Source organism: Arachis ipaensis, chromosome B06 (genome assembly GCF_000816755.2).
Source record: "Arachis ipaensis cultivar K30076 chromosome B06, Araip1.1, whole genome shotgun sequence".
In the NCBI taxonomy this organism is placed as follows: domain Eukaryota; kingdom Viridiplantae; phylum Streptophyta; class Magnoliopsida; order Fabales; family Fabaceae; genus Arachis; species Arachis ipaensis.
Window position 1 is genome coordinate 129,826,627 of NC_029790.2, and position 25,339 is coordinate 129,851,965.

Here is a 25,339-nt window from a genome sequence, read left to right on the forward strand (position 1 = left end):
TAAATCCCCTATTAAATGTTGTTAAATTAGTTGTGTTATATGATACTGAACGAGTCGTAATAAACTTCTTGGCGTGTAGTACCTCGACAATCTGATAGTATAGAATATGTTTAGTTATTTTGTTATTTAATTTTATGATTGGAGGCCACTCTGATAAAGATGTTTAAAACGTTTTTTTTTTTAAAATATTTTCATATTGTGTTTTAATTGGTTTTTGTATAATTTATTCGGTATTTTTCATCACATATTATTAAATTTTTCAAAAGATTTTCTTTCCAAAAATAATAAAAAATATTTTGATGTTAGTGTTAAAATCTACTGATATTATAGTTAGATGATAGGCTTTGTGAATTAATTATTTTTTTATTGTGTCAAAATAAGATACTATTATAGTATTAAAATTTTATAATTTTTTTTATATTAGTTATTTTTAGAAGTTGAGATTTGATTCTTCATAAAATGTTAGTGAAGATATGTATTTCAAATTTTAATTTTAAGTTTTTAACTATTTTATATTTTATATTTACGTGAGACCAATTTTATCGGTTCAACAAGTGATTTATCGATTGAACCAATAAACCAGTAAACCAATAGTTTGACCGGTTCGATCACTGGTTCGGTTCTAACAACTGTTTCAATCTAATTTCAAAAATTTCGATTTACTCAATTTAGTCTCCCAACTTAATAGTTATGACTCACATTTTCTAATCTTATTTTTGTCACTGTCTCACAAAATCGTTAACGACATGCTGAGATGGACTAACGACTGTTACATTATACATTCTAGCGACTGTTTGATGTGACAACTGAAATTCTTTTTACCTTATTTTTTTTCAACTAAACACTTAAAACCCTAATATGAGTCACGGATACTTAAGTTAAAAAATCAAACTAAGTAAATTAAAACTTTAAAAATCAGATTAAAACTCGAATATAACTTCAAAACAGAACTTTAACTTATGTAGTGATTAATTTAAATGTGAATCAAATAAATCAAAATTTAACATAATTTTTATCAATGTTTTCAAATTCAAAATTTCTATACCAAAATTAACTAGGATTTTTCTTTAAATTAAAAATTTAATAAAATAGTGACAATATATAATATAATAATAATAATATAGTAATTATTTTATATATTGTACGAATATAAATTAATTATTTTTTTATTTATAAAAATTTTAAGAGCTTGTTATATATATATATATTTGATGAATGTGATATATTTTTTTATGTAAATAATCTTTTAAAAAAAATCTAATAGTTAATTTATTACCTTTTTTAGTTTAGTCCAAATTAAATGTTTTTTATTATTTTTAGAAAGAAAATCTTTTGAGGAATTTAATAATATGTGATGAGGAATACCGAATAAATTATACAGAAACCAATTAAAACACAACATGAAAACATCTTTAAAAAAAGACGTTTTAGGCGTCTTTATCTGAGTGGCCTCCTTTATGATTAGTAAGATTTTAGATTAAATTATAAAATGTTTATCTTTTAATATTATGATATTTATCATAATGATAAATTTTTAAATTTAATCAAAGATTTTATATTAAATTGTAATTATCCTACCCATTTTCAACAAGTAAAATTGTCTTTTATCTTTTTCATCTTTCATAAAAAGAAATCTTACTATAAGAGTACTTTTATTGCTTCGTTAATTCTTGTCTTTTACTTTTCTTTTCTAATGCTTGATAAAAAATTTCGGTTGAGCATATTTTTCAATTTATATAAATGAAATGAAGTTTTAAAAATAAAAGGAAGTTTGTTTTAATGTCAAATGATCACTATAATTTCAATTACCACCAAAACCTAAATATTTTTGTTTCACTTAATTAAATTATTCAATTATCAATTTTTTAATAAACAATAAAGTTTTTATTCAATCTTGTGATTATTTAGACCTTACAATATTAGAATTTAATTTTGATATATTGTCAGTGTAAAGTAGTTTTATACGTACATTCAATTATGCAATATCACTAAAAATAACTACGTTTCACATTAATCGCGGTCATCCAAAAGAACGAATGTAATTGCACGACTGTTGAGGTGGCAAATAAAGTTCAGGTATATATATATATATTAAATTTTGCTAAAAGTTTTTAAAATATCCTTAACTTCTATTTTGTTTTAATTTTATTCTAAAAGTTTTTGTTTTACATCAAATATACCTCTAACGACTAAGTGTGTGTTAATTTTTTAAAAGATTTAGAATCAACTCAACAATAATTTCACAAAAATAACTTTTAATACAAATAAATGAGACATAGTTATCATGCATTATTGTTAGATTAGTTCTAAATTTTTTAAAAATTTAGCTGTCAAGGACATATTTAATGTAAATTAAAAATTTTTAGAACAAAATTAAAATAAAATAAAATTTATAAATATTTTAAAAAACTTTTAATAAACTTTAGAGAGTAAAAAAATATAATTTTCCCTTATATTTTGTATATCTTTTTAAACAAAATATTGTTATATTCGCATGTGTCAATTGTAAATATCTGCTAGTATTTGCTCTATTAATTATTGGTGAAAACTGAAAACAGATCTGATTAGCTTTCAGTTCCATGGCCAACAAAATACAATAAAATACAATAGTGTATATTAATTAATTAGAGAAAAAAAATAAATAAGTCCTGATTTTTTAATTTAAAGACATAAATTTTTTTGATTAATTAAAAATACAAAAACGTCTATCATTTTTTAAGACATGAGACATCTAGATTCATCATCAGTCTAAAATATATGAAGACAAATAAATCCCTCAAAGAGATTTAGATGTTTCGAATTTTAAAAAGTAAGATATTTTTATATTTTCAATTAGTTAAAAACTTATTTATCTTTGAATTAAAATATCAAAAAAACCTGTTTGTCATTTTCTCTAATAAATATTCTGCAATTAACACATAAGCGAATATAACAAATTTATTTCATTTAAATAAAAATAATCTACGAGCTTAACATGTCTCTGTTTTTTATATGATATCATACAGTCACTGGACATAATAAAAATGTAATTTTACTGTAATATACATTTATAATACAAAATTTTGATATCCTAATTAATTTTAGGATTCATTATGATACAAATCTTTGTTCATAAAATTAGAGTAAAGTACTAATTCGGTCTCTGTCCATTTTTTAAAATGACAAGACGATCCTTAACCAAAAACACGTTCTATTACGGTCCTTGACCTTGTACTTCGTCTGCCAACTCGGTTCTTCTGTCAATTTTCCGGCGAAAACTCGACGGAAATTGCTGACGTGTCAGGTTAAAAAATGGACAGGGACCTAGTTGTCTCTAAATTTAAATTAGTTAGGAGTTTATTTGTCCGTATTATTCTTTAAACAATAATTTGGTTTCATAATAAATGATATTTTTAAATTTGAATAATTTATTAATTAGTTTGTACTTCTTTATTAAAAAAATATTAATATAATGAATAAAAATATAATTAAAAATATTGTTTAAAGAATAATAAGGACAAATAAACCCCTAACCAATTTAAATTTAGAGACAATTAGGTCCCTGTCCATTTTTTAACCTGATACGTCAGCAATTTTCGTTGAGTTTTCACCGGAAAAATGACATAAGGACCGGGTTGGCAGACAGAGTAAAAGGTCAGGGACCGTAATAGAATGTGTTTTTGGTTAAGAGTCGTCTTATTATTTTGGGAAATGGACAAAGATCGAATTGGTACTTTACTCATAAAATTATACTTTTTAACTATTTCCCAATAAAATTACCACAAAGCAAAGGGTTAAAAAAAATCTATTCAGCTATTAAAATATTCTACATAAAAAATTGATTTATTTACTTCAAATGCGTGAGTGCAAAATCTAAGTATAAAAGTACACAATATTTACTACCCAGAAAAGCCGAAAACAAAAGAATCACAATGATACATTGATACCCATACCCTATTCGAAAAATAGTCAACCAAGAAGCCAAAATTATGATGATTAGAAATGTGAGGTTCCCCAACAGGGTGACAAAAAACCCACTCCAACAGAGGCAACAAAGCACATAGAAAAATAACTACAAAACTAAAAAGAACTTCTGGGATTTTGCTTTTCAGATGAAGTCCTAAATGGCTCAGAGCCAAAGCCAGAGCCAGAACCAAAGGCATCCGAGTCATCAAATGCTGAAAAGCCTCGAACATGATCAAAATCCATACTGCTGCGGCCTGAATCAAATTGTGCAGGTAAAGTGCTGCTATCCTGTGCTCGGAAAGAATCGAATCTCGACACGCTGTCAAAACCACTTTCCAACCACTCTTTGGGCCTTTGTGGAGAGCTGCCGGAGCTGAAAAGTGGTGAGTTTGGAACAGAATCATCAAAACTGAATGCGCCACTCTTTGGGAAAGGATCACCACCCTGTTCTGAACCTGTTTTAATTGTGCCAAAGCCGAGATCGCCAGAACCAAAGAAATAGTCGTCTCCGACTCCCTCAACATCTCTCCCCTGTAGAAACAAACATCCTAACGTGATCAGCAGACTGCTAGAATTTGTTCAAACGTGCCAGCAAATGGAAATGTTAAAATTTAAGGAAACTTTGAATAACATGTAAATAGTAATTATAAAACTAGACCGAAACCGGCGCATTGCACGGCTAATGGGAATTTAGAAAGGAAAGGAAAGAATTTTGCTATGACAATATATAAGCGGCGAGAATCTGCATACCTGCTTCGTGGTGCTACTGGCATTGAACCCCCAAACTGAGTCAATATCATCATTAGTGTCGAAGGTTCCCCAATTTGGTTCGTCAAATATTTTCTCGCTGGAAAAGAGAGGCTTGTCTCCACCATGATCACTGCATGCAAGATTATATAAGCAATTGTTTCACAAGATCATAACATCATATCCGGTGAAACAAAACATATGAAATGAGGCATATCAGTATCCATTTAGAAATAATATGGTGGATCTGAAGTCCATATCATGCACAAAACCATAATAAATTCACATCAAGCCAAGCAAGATTTCCACTACGGCTTAGTTTGGTAAAACTTTTACTTTTCAAAAGTAACTTATAAAAGCTAACTTTTAAAAGATGACTTTTTAAAAGTTGTAGCATTTATGTTTGGTAAATCAAATTAAAAATTGCTTTTAATAATCACAAGCAACAACAATTGCATTTGGTAAAATAGCTTTTAAAATTTAAAAATACTATAATAGACATAAATACAAGTATTAAATTTGAAAATTAGTTAACATATGAGGTTATATTAGACTTTTAAATTTTGAAAAGCATAAACCAACTTTGAAAAGCTCTATTTTAGGTGCTTTCAAAAGTACCCCAATCTTTTAAAAGCTGCAAGCACAAGCACATGATCTTTTTTATTTACCAAACACAAAATGAGGAGCTTGAACTTTTAAAAAGCACAAGCACTTCTTCGAAAAGCTTTACCAAACCAAGCCTACATCTATTGGCTTAAAGATAATGTACACTCTAACCATTTCACCCTATACTTCTTAGTTTTCTATACTTTGGCATGTAAGACCTATATTACAATTAGGAATTAGTACTGGTGCGGCAGAGCCTGAAAACCTGCAAGGCTGAACCATGAAGATTTTATGCCAATTGAATAAGATTCATTACAAAGTTGTTAATCAGAGTCCCGGGAGTTTTTAACAATAATAAATATCATTTTTGCTGTAATGATGATGATGATGGTAGTAATCGACTAAATGCCAAAATACCAAGACCTTCCAAAGGCACAGAACCTTCATGATCATCAAAATTAATGATACATCCACTAATTTTACAGCAAAATCAGAAACTGACCAGCATACAGAAAAATGAGATGTGAAACCATACCTCTGGGTTTCTTGTATGCTATCTTGGTCACGGAGCGAGCGATCTTCACCAGCAGCAGTCTTTCCAATGTCAGAGTCAGAAAAGGCCCTCTGGGGGCTTCCAATAAAGCTCGTAGCAAACGGTGTACTAGGAGCGGATTTTGCAGACCTATCTTCACTTTTCTTATGAACGGATTCATTGTCAACTTCTTGTTCATCTGTGATCTGGGGTTTTTCTGACTCATTATCACTCTTAGGTGAACCTGTAACTTTGGGACTGTCAATTTCTGAATCTTTCTGTTTCACAGACGATGGCAATTTTTGTTTTGGAGGTGCAATGATGTTCTGCACATCAAGTGTGAGTTCTTTGACAAGAGCGAATTCTGCTAATGGAGAAATAAAGTAATAGCAGTTAAACCATAATCTATTCGCAGTCACCTGAACTATATAACTCAAAATTTATCCCTCAGAAAGAATAATAATCAACAATGACCTTTCCATAACCTTATGTAAAGATACCTCAAAATTTTATATAATAAATATACCTTTATCTTCAAGCTTATCCCAATCTTCATCCCAGTCAGCAGCTCCTTCCTGGATACCAGGTTGCCAACCTTAAAAGGAAAAAATTGAGTGACACCAGAGAATATAAGATTAACATGACATGAATGCAATGCAATTACTTTTTCAAAATAAAAGAGCTAGTTGAAGAGAACACATGGAACTCCTGGCAACCACAAAGAAAGGAGAAATAACAAAGAAAACAAGTAAAAGGGGATAACATGATAACTATCTATGTATCAATAGGCAAACTATACACTTAGCGAGAGAACAAACACTAAGTGACTTCATTCTACATGAATGGAAACAGTTTTTGTAATCTTATTCGATATAGTGGAAGAAAAATGCAACTGCAAGAAACAGAAAACCACAATTAATTGCCCTTTTATAAAAGAAGAAATCTACATAGTCAAAAGAAAAAAAATGCATAGAGCAGGATAGCACTCCACACACACAGTGTAACATTAAAAACAATTCGAACAAGCAAGAAAATCAGTGTAACAAAGCTTCAAACCCCCTCAGCATCTGTTAAAGAAGCCCCATATAAAAAAGGTCATATGCTTTACACCAAAAAGGGTCACTATGCTTTTAGTTTGTGTCTTCTTGATGATTTAAGAGAAATATATACAAGGTGTGTAGCTTATATTGCATAACGTCCCCAGAATATTAGTGGGTTACAAGTTTGCCCTCCTTTTCATAGAATGAAAGCATTTATCCATCATTTGACAAGAACTACATCAGCAACTATGACAAAGAACCACAATTGTCAATGCATCATTACATTTCATTGGAAATTGATTAATAATAATAATAAAAAACACGAGAAAACATATTTTTTTTTACAATAGGCGAGAGTTTATGAGATTATAGAGTCTGTCCATGCATATCAATGACAAGAAAATTGATGAAGGTTACACAAGAAAAGCTGCAAAAATATGTTAAATGCCACCTAATTGAGCAACCTCTTTTAGTTGCAATGGTTGATGTGATATTCATCATGATTTAAAAACAGTATTCAACAACTAAAGACTACTTCTAAGCTTGATATCAACAACAAAAGAACAAAATAAAAGCAGCAATTCGAAATAATAAAGTTATAGACATCCAAAATACTAGAGAATTACTAAAAGGATAATAATACATAAATTAGAAATTACCAAAGGGTAGTTCCACTAGTGTTGTTGCCTTTGCACGTAATCCATACTTCTTACACCGCTCATTTAAAGATTTTACCAGTTCATCAAGCTCTGATTGGATACGATCAGCATGGGCCTGAATTTTTTATGACTTAAATGAGATACGAAAATAATTTCTCAAGATTGATATTCATGCTTGGTAAATATCAAAATCTACCTGTAATGAACCATCAGCATTTCCATCTTGTTCCATCTTGGCAATTGCTTGATACAATTCAAATTTTTTCTCCTGCAAATCAAATAAAGAAATAGTTTGACAGTATTTAATAAAATAGGCTAATAATAACAAGCTTTTAACACATGCTATCAATTGAAGAGAAATCTGTATCTCATTGCACCTGTATATCACGAAATGTGGCTTCCTCAGTAGTTAACTTGGATGATACATCTCCAACTTGCTTATACTTATCTTCATACTTTTTTGCTAGAATCTCAACCTGAATTGATAAATTTGAGAAAATGATAATACGATTTGGAAACAAAAAGAACACAGGTAATTCTAAAGAAAGATACCTCACGCTTGTCAGCTGATATTCTTTCTATGACCTCATTAAGACGATTGTCACATCTACTCTTGTACAGAACCTTAGACAGAAAAAGAACAAGAAACCTTTTCAAAAAGAGAAATGAAAAGCAAAAAGGAAAATTAAGGTGGCACTAGATTAAACCACAAATAGTATGTGAAATTGGAAGAAGGAAGTTTTCTACAAATTATTCTCTTCTCAGTAACCGAAATTTTTATATAGACAAAAAGAAGTGCAAGCTGTGCAAGCAATATAACATGCCTATTTCCTAGGTATTCAGTATTCACTTCAGTACTTTTAACTGACATTTTGAGGACACAAATGGTCCATAATATCTGTCATCTCCCACATATCAACGAAGCATTTGCAAGTAAATTTCCCCATTCATAACATTCCAAACTCACTTACAATCAAGACATGTAGATAGAAATAAATAGAATCAATTAATATGCTGAAAATTGAACAAGGATATTTTAGGAAGAATATTTCATAATTATACATTGATTGTCCCCAGGCATATGGCTAAAGTTACAGATAAAAAGGATGGAGGAAATCATCTATTAATTAGAAATATCAAAAAGCAACATAACAAGCACTTAGAGGACCATTCTAGAATCCCATTAATAAATAATAATATAGCCGATGCATATTGTGTATTTTTAAAGCTTTGCATGGTGAAGTTTCTGGCTTCTTAGCAACATCACTTCTTCCTTAAGTGAGCAAGAAACTGTGGTGTCACAAGAATTTCCTACCAAATTACACTTCAGTGTTTAATTTTTATAATTACTAGCTTCAAGCCTTCAACGATATGCTAATGGTATAAAGCCCAGCCCCAAATGGAATGAACCGTTTAATCTAGAGAAGACACAACAAACTATGTATATATTAAAAGGCACAGACTAGAGTTTTAATAAGATATAAAGGAAAAAAGAAAGAAAAATACTCACAAGTTCCTGCATTTTTGCACGGCAGAATTCTATTTTCTCTCTGGACTCTGCAATTTCTTTCTCAAGAGCTTCCACCTGTGGTTAGCAAAGGAATACATAATAATTACCTGCCTTGAATTTGAAACACAATAGAGTATAATCATGTACACGGAGGCTGACATAATGATATGCATGCCACAAAAGACTATTTAGAAACTTTCCATTCTGTCTTCAGAGATACTACTGACACCTAATAATTTTAATATTGCAACCATCATTAGCATAACAGATAAAGAGGAGAAGCATACTTCATGACATCATGTTGAAATTAAAATATAACTCACATTGTCATTTCACCACATCCCACAATAAGTTGGTTTTATATGACCATGGAAAAATACAGAAAGAGTTGCTTTTCAGTTTTCATGAAACTAAATTAATATATAAGGAAGGGTAGTTGGATAGTAGATACACAAAATACAGGTAGCTATGAAAGAGATGTAACTTGTGCAAACTTTTCCATCAAGAAAAATAAAGAACTGCAGTAAATTAGTGGAATCCAAAATTTAAAAGTAGAACCATCAAAATATAAAAATACAGCCGATAAGCTGTAGTTCTAATTGTCAATGTCACTGTCCAGGACCATGCACTTTCTAATATGTCCAAACAAATGCGAAATTTATCAAACAACAATATTAGGCAATGCAAGAAAGAAAAATGGAGTGGTTACCTTCTTATCAGCTTCTGATGCTTCTTGAAACTTTAAATTAATTTTATTTTGCTCATCTGAACTGAGCTGATTAACGAGGTGCTTCTCCAGCACTGGAACTCGGGGCTTCTGCTGTTTCTGAGGTGCTTCATCGGGCATCGGAACAGGAGCCGACCTTGGTGGCCGGGCTGCAGTTGGGTTCACTTGTCGAGCACCGGGGCCACTCATCCCTTGCTGTTGTTGAAAACCTTCCATAGATACAAAACATGGCATAGAGAAAAATACTAGTGAATACTTCCCAAATATATAAATGATTATGTAATTGTGCACACCCATGTGTGTGTGTGTGAGAGAGAGAGAGAGGGAGACAGAGACGGAGAAATAGTAATTCTTGGACATTCACCTGATGGATTTCCCCAAGTTACAGAACTGTGCTGAGGGGCAGGTTGACCAGGAGGTGATAAATCAGGGAGAATGTTGCTTGGCAGTACTCCTGGAAGAGCACGTCCTTCCCTATGCCGCTCCATTAGGTACAGTGCAACACAAAACTCCCTGAGGGAAAGCATGCTATCATTATCTTGATCGGATAAATCCCAAACCTGCATTAAAACCTCTGCAAAATATAAACACATTGTAGAGCTCGTAATCAGGAATTAGCAAGCCATTGACATAGATTTTAAAACTAGAACAATAGAAAAGGTATTGCTTGCAACAAATCGAGAACAAAAATTAAAGGCAAATGCTATCAAATGCAAATCAATCACACTTAAGCTGACAGCAAATGGAATAGAGAAGAAAAGATAAAGAAAGCACTTAAATTCTCCTTTCCAAGAAAGAACAGAGGTATAAGAAAGATATACCTCGTGGTAATTTCCAGCTAAGGAACAAATTTCGGGCTTGCTCCCCGGTGATTTTCCCATCTCTATCAGTGTCTACTGCCACAAATACTTTCGTATATTTCTGAATATCAGTGGGAGTCATCCTTGGCCAAGGAGACTGGGAAGCAGAATCCTGCAACCTCACTGGATGTCCAGGTGGATTCACCATATTATGTGTTTGGACCGAGGCATGTTGATTCTGTGGCCGGACCTGCGGAAGCTGTGCACGAACATGCTGAGCTGCGAGTGGGGTCTGCAAAGACTCAGTGGAGCTAGTCCTAACCGGCTGTTGGTTCCCTCCAGAAACAGGAACAGTAGCTGGTGAAAGTGGTGAACTTCCTTGTGTAGGAGAATCTTTCCTGGGCTGAAATGTGCTTGCAGAGAACACATCCCCTCCAAAAAACGCATCAGAAGCAAAACCGTTCCCCGAAGTAACCACCAATTTAGAATCCTTAGCGGCTTGATCAGATGACTTAGTGCCAGACGCAGGGTATTGTCCAGCTGCCAGTGCAACATTTGATCCAGAAACCCCCTGAGTAGATGTTGGACTACTTCCTCTAGGTGGCATTGAAGAGGATGTTACTGCCGGAACTCCACGGATACCTTGAGTGGCAGTACCAGGTGCCAGATTAGAAGCAGTAGCAGAGACATTTTGCGGCGGAGGCGGCCTCACTAACTGACTTCCCTGGGAAGGGAGATTTTGGTGGTTTCCACCTAAAATTGGAACTGGCCCCCTTGGTCCAACATTTTGATGCGGTAGAGAACTCTGTGTTGCAGGTGCAGGTGCAGGTGCAGGTGCAGGTGGGTGGGGTGCAACTGCAACAGGGGCAGTAAAGTTGATTTGAGGTGGAGGTATTTTAGATGAAGCTGGACCATATAATGCAGCTTTGACTATTTCAGGAGTAAGATCTCGTTTGCTTTGTGCCACAGTGACAAGCTTAAGGGCGTTGTAAAACTCTGCCCTATCGAGGAACCCACTTTGGCTTTGATTTGCAAAAGCCCAAATCTACACAATTGGCGTAACGGAACTCACTAAGGATGAAATTCAAAAGCGCGGGAATCATGGCGGTTAACATATTAAGAAATGAAGCTGGGGTTTCGATGTGTTACCTGAGCCAGGACCGGCTTCGGTAAACCGGAGCCTTGGAAGAACGAGACGGCTTCGACGCCACTGATGCGGCCGTCGCGGTCCAAATCGGCGCGCCCGAAATACGCATCGAAGAGATCCACGTTCGAAGCTCCCGATTGCGATGGCGACGGCGATGGTGTTGTCATTCTTTCGGAGATCACAACTCAACGATCAACTCGAAGCTGCAAATGAATTCGTATGTGGCACCATACACATGATTTGTAGATGAAGTCACTCTCAGATACAGATCAATCCACTTCCCTCGTTTCGAATCGCGAATACTCTAAAATCGCCTCTCGATTCCCGTTTCCGCTTAACGGACAATCTTAATCGCTTTTCGTTTCCATTTTTTTTCAAAAATACCATTGCCCTGAATTTTGTCTCCGTTTCCCATTTTTGTTTCTTCCGTCACCGATGGATTTTGTTTGCGTTTTAAGAGAAGAACTAGTTTCGCACGTGTCGTTTTAATTTTCAGTTATTAATATATTTTTTTGAGTAAATAATCAAATTAGTCTTTAAAATATCATTCGTTCTTTAAATTAGTTCTTTAAATTTTTTTAATCAAATTTGTTTTTTAAATATTTTAAATTAGTCATATTAGTCCTTTAATCATTTTGTTTATTAATAGAGTCAAAATTTATTAATATGATATATTAAGTGACATTCCAACATACACCTAAAAGTCTTAATTGACTATTAATATAATAAATTTATGAAATTAAATCAAATTAAAATTTAATTGTGGAAAAAACTTGAAACATTGAAATCTCTCAATTTAGAGTTGATTTTATCTAATTTCATAAACTAGTCATGTTAATAATCAATTAAGACTTCTAAGTATGTATTGAGGTATCACTTAACGTCACATATTAGTAAATTTGGACACTAAAAAAACTAACATGACAAATTTAAAATTTTTAAATAATAAATTTGATTAAAAAATATTTTAAGTATTAATTTAACCATTTACTCTATTTTTTCATTTTTATTTTTATAGTGGAGTGAAAGCCAATTCGATCCTATTTGTTTCTTCAAAGGAAAATGTGACCTCTATCAAAAGAAAGGTCCATAAGTGGAGAAACAAAAATAGAAAGATTGAGACTGAAAGAGAGAGACTAAGAGACAGAGATTAAAATAAATTTTAGTATTTTATTTAGTTTGAAATAAAAATAGAGGCTAAAATATTTAAAATTATTAAATTAATATTATTAATTAAAAAATAAAAAATTCTCTAAACTCAGTCACCCATTCTCTCTCTCTCTCTTTTGTTTTGTAATTACCGTTGTCTTTACTATCCGCAAACTTTGTTATTTGTCGTCATTAATGATAAAAGCTCGTTATTCTTTTATATTTTGCATATGCTTCATTGTTCTTTTCTGTTGTGTTATGTTGATTATTAAGGTTGTGTTGTGTTAAATCTATTTTTACTTGCTATTGTATTAATTACTGAAGAGAGGATGGTGGCGGCTGAAAAACATGAGGACGGCGATGGTTGGAGGAGAAGGGAACGATGCTATTTGAAAAAGGAGAGATAGTGGTTGTGGGAGGGTATAATTAGAATTTGAAAGATTAAATAAGAATATTTTTAGAATAAAAAATATTATTAAAATTTCAGTTTTTTGTGTTCACACTTTTTAAATTGAAATTTTAGTTTTAATTTGAGGACAACAAACATAATATTGAGTCTCAATTCTCTAGTCTCGGTTCAATACTCCAAAACAAACACTACTTAATTTTCTGCTATGAGAAAATATGATCCTTCCGTCATGATGTCTAAGGAATTGTTGGGGTTTGGGGAGGCCCCTGACATTCCATAATTTCAAAGGAATTTGTAGATCCCACTCCCTCGAAGTTGGTTTTATCTGTGAAACAAAAAATTAGCTTCGTCAAGTGGAGAACAAGTTAAGGGCATGTGGTTTTGGTGATTGGTTTTTATGTAATCCTAACGGTACAGCAGGTGGCCTTGCATTGACATGGAAAAAGGGCACTAATGTGGTGGTAACGAACTCGGGTGAATTTTTTATTGCTACAAAAATCAATGATGTTACTAGGCAGGAGAAATGGGGACTAATTGGTGTTCATTTTAGCAGTATAGAACAGATCCGACTTCAGCAATTTGAACAGATCAAACCTATATTGCAACAGTTTCAAAGTAAAACCATCATTCTTAGTGACTATAATGCTATAAAGAATACCCAGAAAAAGGAAGGAGGATGTTTGACTTCGGACCCTTCTATGGCAACATTCAATAGCTTTATAGATGACAATAGTTTATTGGACCTGGGAATGGTGGGTAGACTGTTCACTTGGTCAAATAGAAGGAGAAGTCAGGAGCTTATTCAAGACCCGCTTGACAGGGTGTTAGCAACATTGAATTGGCATGCTTTTTATCCTACAGCTACAGTACCAAACTCCAAGAAGACGGCTCAGATCACGCCCCTTTACTGCTGGATTCTAATCCCCTACGGAGAAAACAAAATGCAGGTTTAAATTCCAGGAGCGATGGTGTTGGAATGCTGAGGTAAGAGCAATAGTTGAGGAGTCATAGAAAACTAAAATTGTGAGATCCCCTATGTTCATTCTTGCTCAAAAACTAAAGAGGTGCAGACATTCGCTTGTGCAATGGCAGCAAACCTCTCGGTCTAATTCCCTGCAACAAATCCGAGAACTCAAAGACCGATTGGAAGAATTGAGAGCCTCTGGAGTTCAAGGGGGTGAGCAGGTTCTGGAGATTGAAAAGCAGCTAGAGGCGGCCTACCTAAATGAGGAAAGTTACTGGAAAGACAAGTCAAGAATAAAGTGGTTAAAAATTAGGGACCGTAACACTAAGTTCTTCCATTAATTTGCTTGAGTCAGATGCCGTAGCAACAAGATTTGGAGTTTGGTTGGTGAAAATGGGGTGGTGGCAAACTCAAACGAGGGTATTGCGAGAGTAGCTGAGGAATATTTCAAAAGTATTTTCTCAGCCTCTCCCACTCTTGATCCGAGCCAAGACTTTGAAGAGTTAGAACTGAAGGTTACCCCAAGTATGAATAAAAAACTTCTTATGCCTATTTTTATGGAGGAGGTTAAACGAGTAGCATTTAGTGTGCATCAACAGAGCGCCCCGTGGGATGACGGGTTTACATCTAAATTTTTTCACGCATTCTGGAGCATTGTGGGTGGAGATGTTTTTTTGGCTGTTGAAGAGTTTTTTCACAGGAGGCAGATTACTCAGGAGTTTTAATCATACCCAGATATGTCTTATTCCTAAGGTTCTCGAAGCCAAAGACATGTCCCAGGTGAGACCCATTAGCCTCTCTACAGTAGTCTACAAGATTATTTCGAAAATCATTGTCCATAGACTGCAAAACATTATGAATCTCTTAGTTAGTCCGAACCAGAGTGCCTTCTTGAAAGGTTGATTGATTTCGGAGAATGTTCTTTTTGCACATGAGGTTATGCAATACCAAAAAACGAAGAGATCCGAGGATGTAGCTGAGATGGCCATTAAGCTTGATATGAGTAAAGTGTATGATTGCGTGGAATGGCCTTTTCTTTGGTTTATGATGGAAAGATTAGGGCTTGATGCAAGATGGATTAGGTGGATTCAAGAGGTTGTTACGACGGTTTCTTACTCTATTGTTGTGGAAGGTTAACCATTTGGCTATTTCAAACCAAGTAGTGGTATCCGGCAAGGTGATTCTCTCTCCCCATATCTTTTTTTTTTTGTGCGGAAGGTCTCTCCTTCTTGCTACACAAAGCACAGCAAAACAGGAGTTTACAAGGGATTCAAATTACTAGAAGGTGCCCGACTGTAAACCACCTCCTCTTTGCTGACGACTCTATCCTCTTTTGTAAAGCTTCTCCTAACTGTTGTGATCGTATCCTAGACCTATTGGGTGATTATGAAAGGTTTAGTGGACAAACAGTCAAGCTAAATAAGTCGGCTATTTTCTTCAGCAAAAACACTCCTCAAGATATCAAAATTGCTGAGAATTTAAATATCCAACATATTGGGGCCCAAGATAAGTATTTGGGTATTCCTTCTACGGTTCAGAGATCAAAAAATACTACATTTGGTGCTATTAAAGATAGAGTTCAAAAAAGAGTTAAAGGTTGGAAATGTAAACTACTCTCAGTTGGAGGGCGACATGTCCTTATTAAGGCGGTGGAAGAAGCTATCCCTATCTACACCCTGTCATGCTTCAAACTTCCTGACTCCTTACTACAGCAAATTCACCGTATTTTAGCTCGATTTTGGTGGGGTCAAAAGGGAGAGGAACGAAAAATTAGCTAGGTCAGCTGAGATATGATAACTAGGCCAAAAGTGGAAGGGGGCCTGGGATTTAAGAATTTGAAGGCACAAAATCTGGCACTTCTAGGCAAACAATGCTAGAGAATAGCAACACAACCTAATTCGCAATTAGCTAGAATTCTCAAAGGCAAGTACTTTTGCTATACAGATATTTTGAGAACAGAGGCAGGGAACTTACCTTCCTGGTGTTGAAGGAGCATTCTGAAGGGGCGAAAAGTCACTGAGAAAGGCTTAATTTGGCAAATACGTCCTGGCTCCGAGGTGAACATTTTCTTTGATCCATGGGTTCCGTCTTTACAACAATTTACTCCTCCAATCAGTCTAAACTCCTTTGCTATGAACCAACCAGTCTCATGAGTCAGTCACCTGATGAATGAAAATAATAAATGGAATCAACAGCTCATTGCCTCAATATTTCCACCAGCCATCACTCAGCAAATTTTAGCAACAAAAATTGGTGAGCAGAGGGATAAACTTACCTGATTGTTCCACAAATAAGGCAGATACGAAGTCTCTTATGGGTACCGAATAGCCTTTTCCTTCAACCATGAACCGTCTGAGCTTCATCCACACCTCCAGCAAAGACAAGGAATTTGGCGAGATTTCTGGAAGATTAAAGCTCCACCAAAAGTTCTTCTTTTCCTCTGGCATGCTCAACATGAAAGACTTCCGACTATAGAGCTGCTTCACCGAAGAATGCCCTCGAGACCAGCTACCTGCCGACGGTGTCACGCAGCCACAAAAACAATTATACATTTTCTATTTACTTGTGAAAAAGCTAGAGAAGTGTGGAATAGGAGCCCTTACTGCGGTATGGCTGTTGGCGAAGATGAGGACCTGTTCTTTAAGTGCTAGGCGGCGAAGAAATAACATTTATTTCTTAATCCAAATGAAGAGAGAAGTCTACTATTATTGGGGGTTTATTGCTAGAGCATATGGAGATCTTGCAATGAACACGTCTTCGAATAGGTTTCCAAGACTCCCCAAGAAGTGGATGCCTTAGCAAGAAGGATGATTATGTCTTCAGTAGCTACCAATGAACCCCAAATCTAGCTAGAAATTTTTCTTTGTCTTTCTCTTTATTGCAACTATTGGGATAATGCTCTTTTGTCTGAGCTTTGGAGAGTCCATTGTCTCTCTCTCTTTCTATTCTCTTTTAGTCACATTTGGACATTTATATTCTTTTTTTTAAAGGAATAAAGCGTATCTTCTTTCTTTGGAAAAAAAAAAACTTATAAGACTTGCTGAAAAAAAAAATGGACTGATATTTTAAAATCAACATATTATAAAAACTCATTAAACTCGTACCGCTGAAATTATAAACTTTGACAATACAAAATGAGTTGATTAATTACTATTATTTTTCTTATATAGTATTTATCCAAATTGGTTCCCAAAAAATTTTAGAGTGGACGTTTTAGTCCCCAATAAAATTTAATTACATAATTAGTCGCCAACTTTAGTAAACGTCCATCACCTTAGTCCTTCTGTTAGTTTACTCCGTGAAACTCTAACGGTGGAGTCCAACGTGTCACGTTCAGGTGATGAGTCAGGTGTTAAGCGCCACATGCTCAATAAAGACAAATTGGTCCCCATTCTGAATGATGCTAAATGTCGCGTTTTGGGAGTAGGGCACGAGGGTGTGTTGTCGTTTCGTTAGCTGAGTGGCTGTAAAGGTCCATTTTTGTCTTCCTCCCACAAAACGAAATTACAACCAACACCCTATCTTCCCCTAGGTTTAACGAAGAAAGCCCCCACCACGTGAACCGTTAGTCTTCCACGACCTCCGCTGACATTGTTGACTCAAGACTTTGTACGAGACGGAGTTATTGTAGAAAAAATTTTTGCCGATCTATCGGTCTTCACTGGTCGAGGTTCGTATATCTCTTATCTAGTATGATGCGGATGGTATAGTTGATCATCGTTGCAATTGTTCGAATGTGTTTACCTTGTGTATCTGTTTCTGGTAGTAGAAATTAGTTACTGATAAATGATGTAATGCATGCATATATGAGCTTAACATTAAAAAGATTCAATATTTTGTGGTAAATACACTTTATGCATGGATTAATCTAGTTATCACAAATAGAAAATCAAAGTTTGAACAGTTGGTGTTTAATATGTAATTGCTCTGTATAAGTTTGTATTCTGGTTTTGACATTTTATTCCATGTTTATGAATTGCAAATGACTGATTGGGTTATCCCTGTCTTTCAACATGGGAGGAGTTTTGTCAAAGATAACAAGGGTGAACTTCTTTACATCAATGGGAATGTAAAGAGATTTTCTCCGTTGGATCTTGATCTAGTGAATTATTTTGATTTAAAGAAAATGTTTGAAGAGCTTGGCTACCATGCATACAAGAAGATATATTGGTATGACCCAACAGCTCCTAGTTATGAAGCAGGCTTACATCCTATATATGGAGACAAGAAAATTAGAGAGATGTGTGACAAAAAGAGAGAGGACAAAGAGATAGATGAATTGTGTCTATTCTTTAATCATCCAATTATGGAAGATGTTGATTTTGAGAACCATGTTGAGGACAGCGATGACACTGATGAGGACAGCAAGGCTGAGGTCTTTTCTGATGAACCAATGCAATTTCTGACAATGATAGCTATGAAAGTGCTGAAGACGAGGCATATAAACCCCCACCTCTAGGCTTTGAGGATGACACCGATGATAGCTATGAAGATTAAGGACTCATTTAGAAAACAAAGAGCAAAGGTGGCAAAAGAGATAAGAAAGGTAAGAAGAAAGCTGTTGAAAAAAAGGATAATGCAAGGAAGAAAGCTATTGAAAAGAAGGATAATGCAAGGAAGAAAGGTGAGCCTAAACAGACTACTAGACCCAATGACAAATCTGGACCCAATATTACTGCTGGGCCTACTCCTACTGCTGGTGGGTCAGAATTTGGTGTTGGACAGAGTATAGCAGAGGAAGAGGATGACATCTTTAGTGATGAGTCTGATAGTTTAGGATTTGAGTAAGAGGAGTTTGATACACCTCAATCATCAGACAATAAGGGAGATGGTTTTGACTGGCCCCAATTCAATGAGGAAGCAGACTTTGGTGATGTTCAACTCCAATTGAACATGGAGTTTGCCACATTGGAGCAATTCAAGCATGCCTTAAAGGACTATACTATTGCTGAAGAAAGGATAATTTTTTATGTTAAAAATGATAATAGAAGAGTTAGATGCAAGTGTGCAAGTGGAGAAGAGAAGGCTATGATTGCAAAGGCAAAGTTTAAGGCTAAGTGTAAGGTTAAAAGGAAAGAGACTGATGTTGCAGAAGCGGATAACTCTAGAGAAATACAAAAGGAATCTAATGCTAAAAACAATGGAGGATCAGGAACAAAAGATACTAGAACTGGGAAGGCAAATGCTCTGGCTACAGAAGTTGCAGCAATAACCAATGATACTGAAAGGAATGGAACTGCTATTGTCCCTAGTAGTGAGGATAATGAATGTCCCTGGCTGATCTATTGTGCCTGAAATAGTGCTAGAGGGTGCTACCAGATTAAGACGTATGAGCCTAAACATACTTGTGTTAGGGAATTCGGGTCTAACATGGCTGATTAGAAATGGGTGGTTGATAAATTAGAGAAGAGGTTATTGACCCAACCTCACATGACTCATGGTGAAGCTTTTGATCATATTAAGATAGACTTTAATGTGGTGTGCAGTGACAAGATGATCTATAGATCTTTAAGGGTTGTTAGAGAAAGGCATGTTGGAAATGAAAGGGGAAAATACACAAAATCAGAGTTAATCCATGAATAAAATTTTGCAATGCATAAAGAAGATACCATATCCAATGTTCCTTACCCTATAATAAGGACATCTAAAGAAAGGTCTTCTTGGGTTCTTATCTGTTCCAGACTCCACAACAATGGCATAAATTCTGCAGTGGCATCCTGGATTCTCCCATCTTGCAATTCCAAATTTGGGGCCACCTGAAGCACTGCTAGCACTACCATCTCCGCTACCTCTAACTCGTCGACGATAAGAGCTTGCCGAATTCCCTCCACTTGCTACGGTTACACGTTTTCAGAGTAGCACACGAAGATGATGATGACCTTCACACCGTTGTTTTAGGATTTAGGACATCATACAAGAATATTTTTGTAGTTGCCTTTCGAGGGACCATTTTGTATTTCATCCCACGTGGCGTTTAGACTCATTACCTGAACGTGACATGTTAGACTCCACCGTTAGGGTTTCACAGAGTAAACTATTAGAAAGACTAAAGTGACGGACGTTTACAAAAGTTGGGGGCTAATTATGTAATTAAATTTTGTTGGGGACTAAAACGTCCACTTCAAAATTTCTTGGAGACCAATTTGGGTAAATACTCAAATTTAAAATAAAGAAACCATAACATATACTGTTCTTGCTCCAACAAAACTCAATTAAAAAGAGAGCATTAACTACTACTATAATTCTATAAACACTGCAATTAGTGAATAAATGATTATTGCTAGTCCTACAAGGAAGTTTAACTGTTTGTAACTCCAATGACTAATATTTAGAAATTAAAAAAAAATATATTTATCATAATCTTGCTCCAACGAATCTCAAAAACTAAAAAAGAAACATTAAACATTACAATTAGCGATGTTATTGGCGTAACAATCATCGTGATTACTATTACTCAAAGGATGTGGATAGATGCATAAATTTTATAACACGTTTAGTGATAATATACAAAAAAGGTAAATACCAAATCGGTACTTGAAAGATTCTAGTGCTGACAAAATAGTACCTGACTTTTGTAATTGACAAAATAGTCCCTACAAAATTTTAAAATTTGACAAGCGTGTCCTCGAGCTCGCCAGAGCAAATCTCCGGCAAGCACAATGCTGACGTGGCTACCGTATTTTGGTGACTTGGCAAACCACCCCAAAAACCCCCTCCCATCGCAGCCCCCCTCCCAACACACACTCCCCCTTCCTCTTCCTCTGGATCGCAGCCCCTTCCCTATCGCAGCTCCCTCCCAACGCACACTGCCCTCTCCCTCTTCAACACTACCACAACTTCCACAAGTACCTAAAATCTGGTGCCCTAGTCTGAATCTGTAATTTGCGCATCATCAGCACCAGATCTCACTAGATCCGCTCCATCTGCCAGATCCCTCTTCGTCACACTCATCCTCCTTCCTCCTCGTTGCATACGCCGCAGGATGCCGCCACCGTTCAGCCTCAGACCAATACGGTCGCTTCTGCTAATGATTTTTCGTTCTTCGTTGCAAGGGTTTATAGACCTTGCTGTCCAATTGAAAGCATTACTTCGTTTATGATTTTCGTTGTCAGACCTTGTTGTGGCTACGATGGTGGTGGCGGTGGTCCTTAATGATTGATGTTGTTGTTGTTGTTATTGTTGTTGTTGTTGATGATGTTGAAGTTGTTGTTGCTGCGAGTAGTGGTGTTGAGGGAGGGAGGAGGGAGTGTGCGTTGAGGAGGGGGAGTGATAGAGGTTGCTGTTGCTGTTGATCTTGAGGTTGTTGTTGTTGCGAGTGATGGTGTTGAGGGAGGGAGAGGGGAGTGTGCGTTGGGGAAGGGGGAATGGTGGAGATTGTCGTTGCTGTTGATGTTGAGGTTGTTGTTGCTGCGAGTGGTGGCGTTGAGGGAGGGAGAGATAGTGTGCGTTAGAGAGGGAGAGTGGTTGAGGTTGTTGTTGCTGTTAATGTTGAGGTTACTGTTGCTGCGAGTGGTGGTGTTGAGGGAGAAAAGGGAGAGTGTGCGTTGAGGAGAGAGGTTGTGATGGGGGGAGAAGTGTGCATTAGGAATAGGGGTTGTGACAGGGAGGGAAAGGGAAGCGGAGGGAGTGTGCATTGGAGAGGGGGCTTTGGGGGTAATTTTCTAGGTCACCAAAACACAATGGCTTTGTCAGCATTGTGCTTGCTGGAGATTTGTTCCGGCGAATTCAAGGACACGCTTGTCAAATTTTAAAATCTTTTAGAGACTATTTTATTAATAACAAAAGTTAGGTACCATTTTATCAATGTCAGAATCTTTGGGTACCAATTTAATATTTACCTTTATACAAAATACATATATCTAATTTAAAAGTTAATTTTATTCCAAATCAAAATTACTTTCAACATCACTTTGATTATTATCACTACCATCATTATTACCATTATTGATTTTTACCGTCATCACTATCATCATTAATTACTTATATTTCATGGACATAGACATCAAACAAACACTGCCTTAATGTCACTCTGCAGTCTCCTATTGTTTCAACGACAATGCTCTCCCTGTGAATGACAATGGAATCACATAAATTACAACAATTCAAAATCCTACTAAATTAAACAATTGTCTAGTAATATAGAAAGCACAAATATTTGGAGCAAATCAGCAAACATATGCATATATTTAATCATATATCTAAATCTAATCTTAAATCTAAATTATACATGGTACATAATTACAACATTCCCAAACATACAGTTTTTCATTTTTTTTTTATTCATTGATATTTTTAGTTCTTTTTTTTATCCATATTAAAACTTAACAAACAGTCAAACACAGAGCACAAAATATAAAGTATAAAATAAAAGAATAAAGTATGTTTTTTTCTTTAATATTTTCAAAAAAAAATTAAATTATTTTTAATTTTAGTTTAATTCAATTTTATCTTTAACATTTAAAATAAATTTCAATTATACTCTTAATATTTAATAATTAATAATGTCATTTTTTTAATTTTATCCTTAATAAAAAATAATCTAATTCTAATCTTTAACCACATCTAAATAACCTAACTCCAACCTCCCACCACCGTTCCATCACCGTAATCCCCACTCCTGCCCCTTTCTTTCTCATTGTCCGTCCGCCATGCACGCCACCATCTTTGTCACCTACATACCACCACCAAATCCTAGGTGATTAACCTAAACTCCTGAAGCCTTGGAAGATCCACTTCAAAATGATGAGTTAATAACACAAAATATAGAAAATATTGTTGTCAAGATAAAACCTCTTCAAGTAGTCACTTTTCCATAGCTTGTAGTACTTAATCGTTTACTGAAAACCAATCCCATAGTCTCCAATGGTATTACCATGCATTATTATGATGACATATTTCAAATTCGTTCCCCATAATAATCTTTTATATATCACAAAGGCATCACTCAACACCTTTTTTAACACTTTATAGAACAATATAGAATTTCAACCAAAGTCTGTGTCACATTAAAGTAACACATAATATAATATATAACTACTAAACTCAAGAATGTTGCATGATCAACAAATCTAAGGACAATCAAATAATGCACAAAAAAGATGCCAAAAAAAAAAATCAAAACACGTACTAAATCAGGGTCCAATAATGGCACAAGAAGTGTTCTATATTCTTTGTCACTTGGCACATCAGCAAAGCTAGTTGCAGGCCTATATAACAAATAGAAAAGCTTTCAAATATACTGATAGTATTTTAGTAAATTTTAATGGTTGATTTTAATTATATATATTATATATTTTTTATAATTAAGATCAACGGTTAAAAATTATTAAAACATCAGTGTATCGATACACTTAAAAATTTTCTTAACAAATAAATCAGGGGCGGAGCTAGATGAAATATTAGAGGAGACTAAAAATATTTACACAATAAAATAAGACTAAAATAAAATTTTAAGGGGAGACTAAACTGAAATTTACATATAATTTACATGTAAAAAATTAAAATTAGGAGGAACCATTACTCCTCTTTTTATATATGTAGCTTCGTCCCTGAAATAAACCATATAATATGATAAACCGACTGATACCGAGTTATTCACCCATAATTACAAGGTGAATTTTATTATGTCTATATATTTATGGCGATCATAATGTGTCTATGTAAGTCTTATTAGAGTTTTATTTTTTTATATTTTGGTTTTTTTTTTAATAACATTTTAAAAAAGCGTTGCTAAATAATAAAAAACACTACTTTAATTTTAATAATATTTTTAAAATATTATAACTACCATAATCACCATAAAATAGGTTTACTATAGAATGACGGTACCCTAATTACAAACCATCAAACTTTACACATAAAAATAACTTACCATTGATCCTGAGATCAGTAAACTTACATATGTATGTTGAGACAACAATAATATTTATATGTGCAAAAAAGCTAGAAGGATCAATCACACCCTTAATTAAAAAAAAAAAAAAAACAGCATGCAAATGAACCATCAATTTAAAAAGACATACTTAAAATAAAAACTTAGAATTAGTCAAAGAAATAACCAAAAAAGATATAAAACCATGTGGTTCCATACACACACACAGATAATCTAACATCATATCCTTTACAACCTCGAGACACAACCTCATAAAATAGTTAATCCCAATTCATCATAGAATCTTTAACTACAAATTTATGTATCTAATAATTTTGTAAAGTTATACAAAGATCACATTATAAAAGATGCAAACGAAAACAGAGAAAAGATGTAAAAGACAAACAACAAAAGGCACCATGGACCAAACATTCTTGTAGCAAGTAACTTACATGTGCAACTAAACAACACAAATAGCAACACCTCAATGGAAGATGACAATAACCGCCACTGAATATAATTAGACAACACTAGTAAAAACCAAACCTATTTATAAGCTCTTAGACACACCAGACAACACAGTCTTTCCACATAAAAAAAATATCAAATATATGTAAATATAAAATAAAAACATAAAATACAGATAAATATCTAAATAATATAGTGAATTTTCACATACAGTTATTTTAATGTGAAGTTAATAATTGAAAGTATTAGATAACAATTTAGTCAAATATATCAAATCATCTAACATTTCTTAACTAACAATTTCATACGAAGACAACTGCATATGAATTTTTATTGAATAATATATCTATTGTTCAGTTATGCATATATACCATGCATCATACAGAAACAAATGGAATGAAAGAAAACGGGAAAAAATGGAATAAACCATGAAGATTGAAGACAAGAATATAAAGTATCTAATATTTCATAGCATATGTACCCAATTGTGAAGACAAATGGTATCTGTTGTAGCAGTTTATTATTTGTAACACTAAACATCATACAGTATAACTTACATACAATACTTAAGAATATTTTATATGCTCTTAATTAACAAACTTAGCTTTGAAATTAAGGTTCTAGTAGGTAAGGCGCAAGATGGTTGACTTTGAAAAACCTTGTTGCCTTGTTGCAAATGCTACTATATGAGTTTCGACTAAAAAGTTGGATATGGTGTAAAACTATTTTATATTTATTGGTTTAAAATTATTTTATATTTTCATC

General features: G+C 34.3%; 1 protein-coding gene across 3 annotated transcripts; it reads right to left on the reverse strand.

Annotated features, from left to right (window-relative positions):
• On the reverse strand, positions 3,802-12,160 carry LOC107605113 (epidermal growth factor receptor substrate 15-like 1). 3 transcript variants are annotated; one of them, XM_016306864.2, is made up of 13 exons: positions 11,716-12,160; positions 10,588-11,611; positions 10,131-10,340; positions 9,749-9,975; positions 9,040-9,114; positions 8,082-8,153; positions 7,907-8,005; positions 7,726-7,797; positions 7,530-7,644; positions 6,357-6,425; positions 5,834-6,074; positions 4,696-4,825; positions 3,802-4,476 (listed from the first exon to the last, which is right to left on the reverse strand). In XM_016306864.2, exons 1-13 carry the CDS (start codon positions 11,878-11,880, stop codon positions 4,060-4,062), a joined length of 2,916 nt encoding a protein of 971 aa, XP_016162350.1. In that variant the 5' UTR covers positions 11,881-12,160; the 3' UTR covers positions 3,802-4,059. The 3 variants fall into 3 exon arrangements, with proteins under 3 accessions (XP_016162350.1, XP_020960811.1, XP_016162349.1); XM_021105152.1 differs by having other exon boundaries at positions 5,834-6,197; XM_016306863.2 differs by having other exon boundaries at positions 5,834-6,194; positions 11,716-12,158.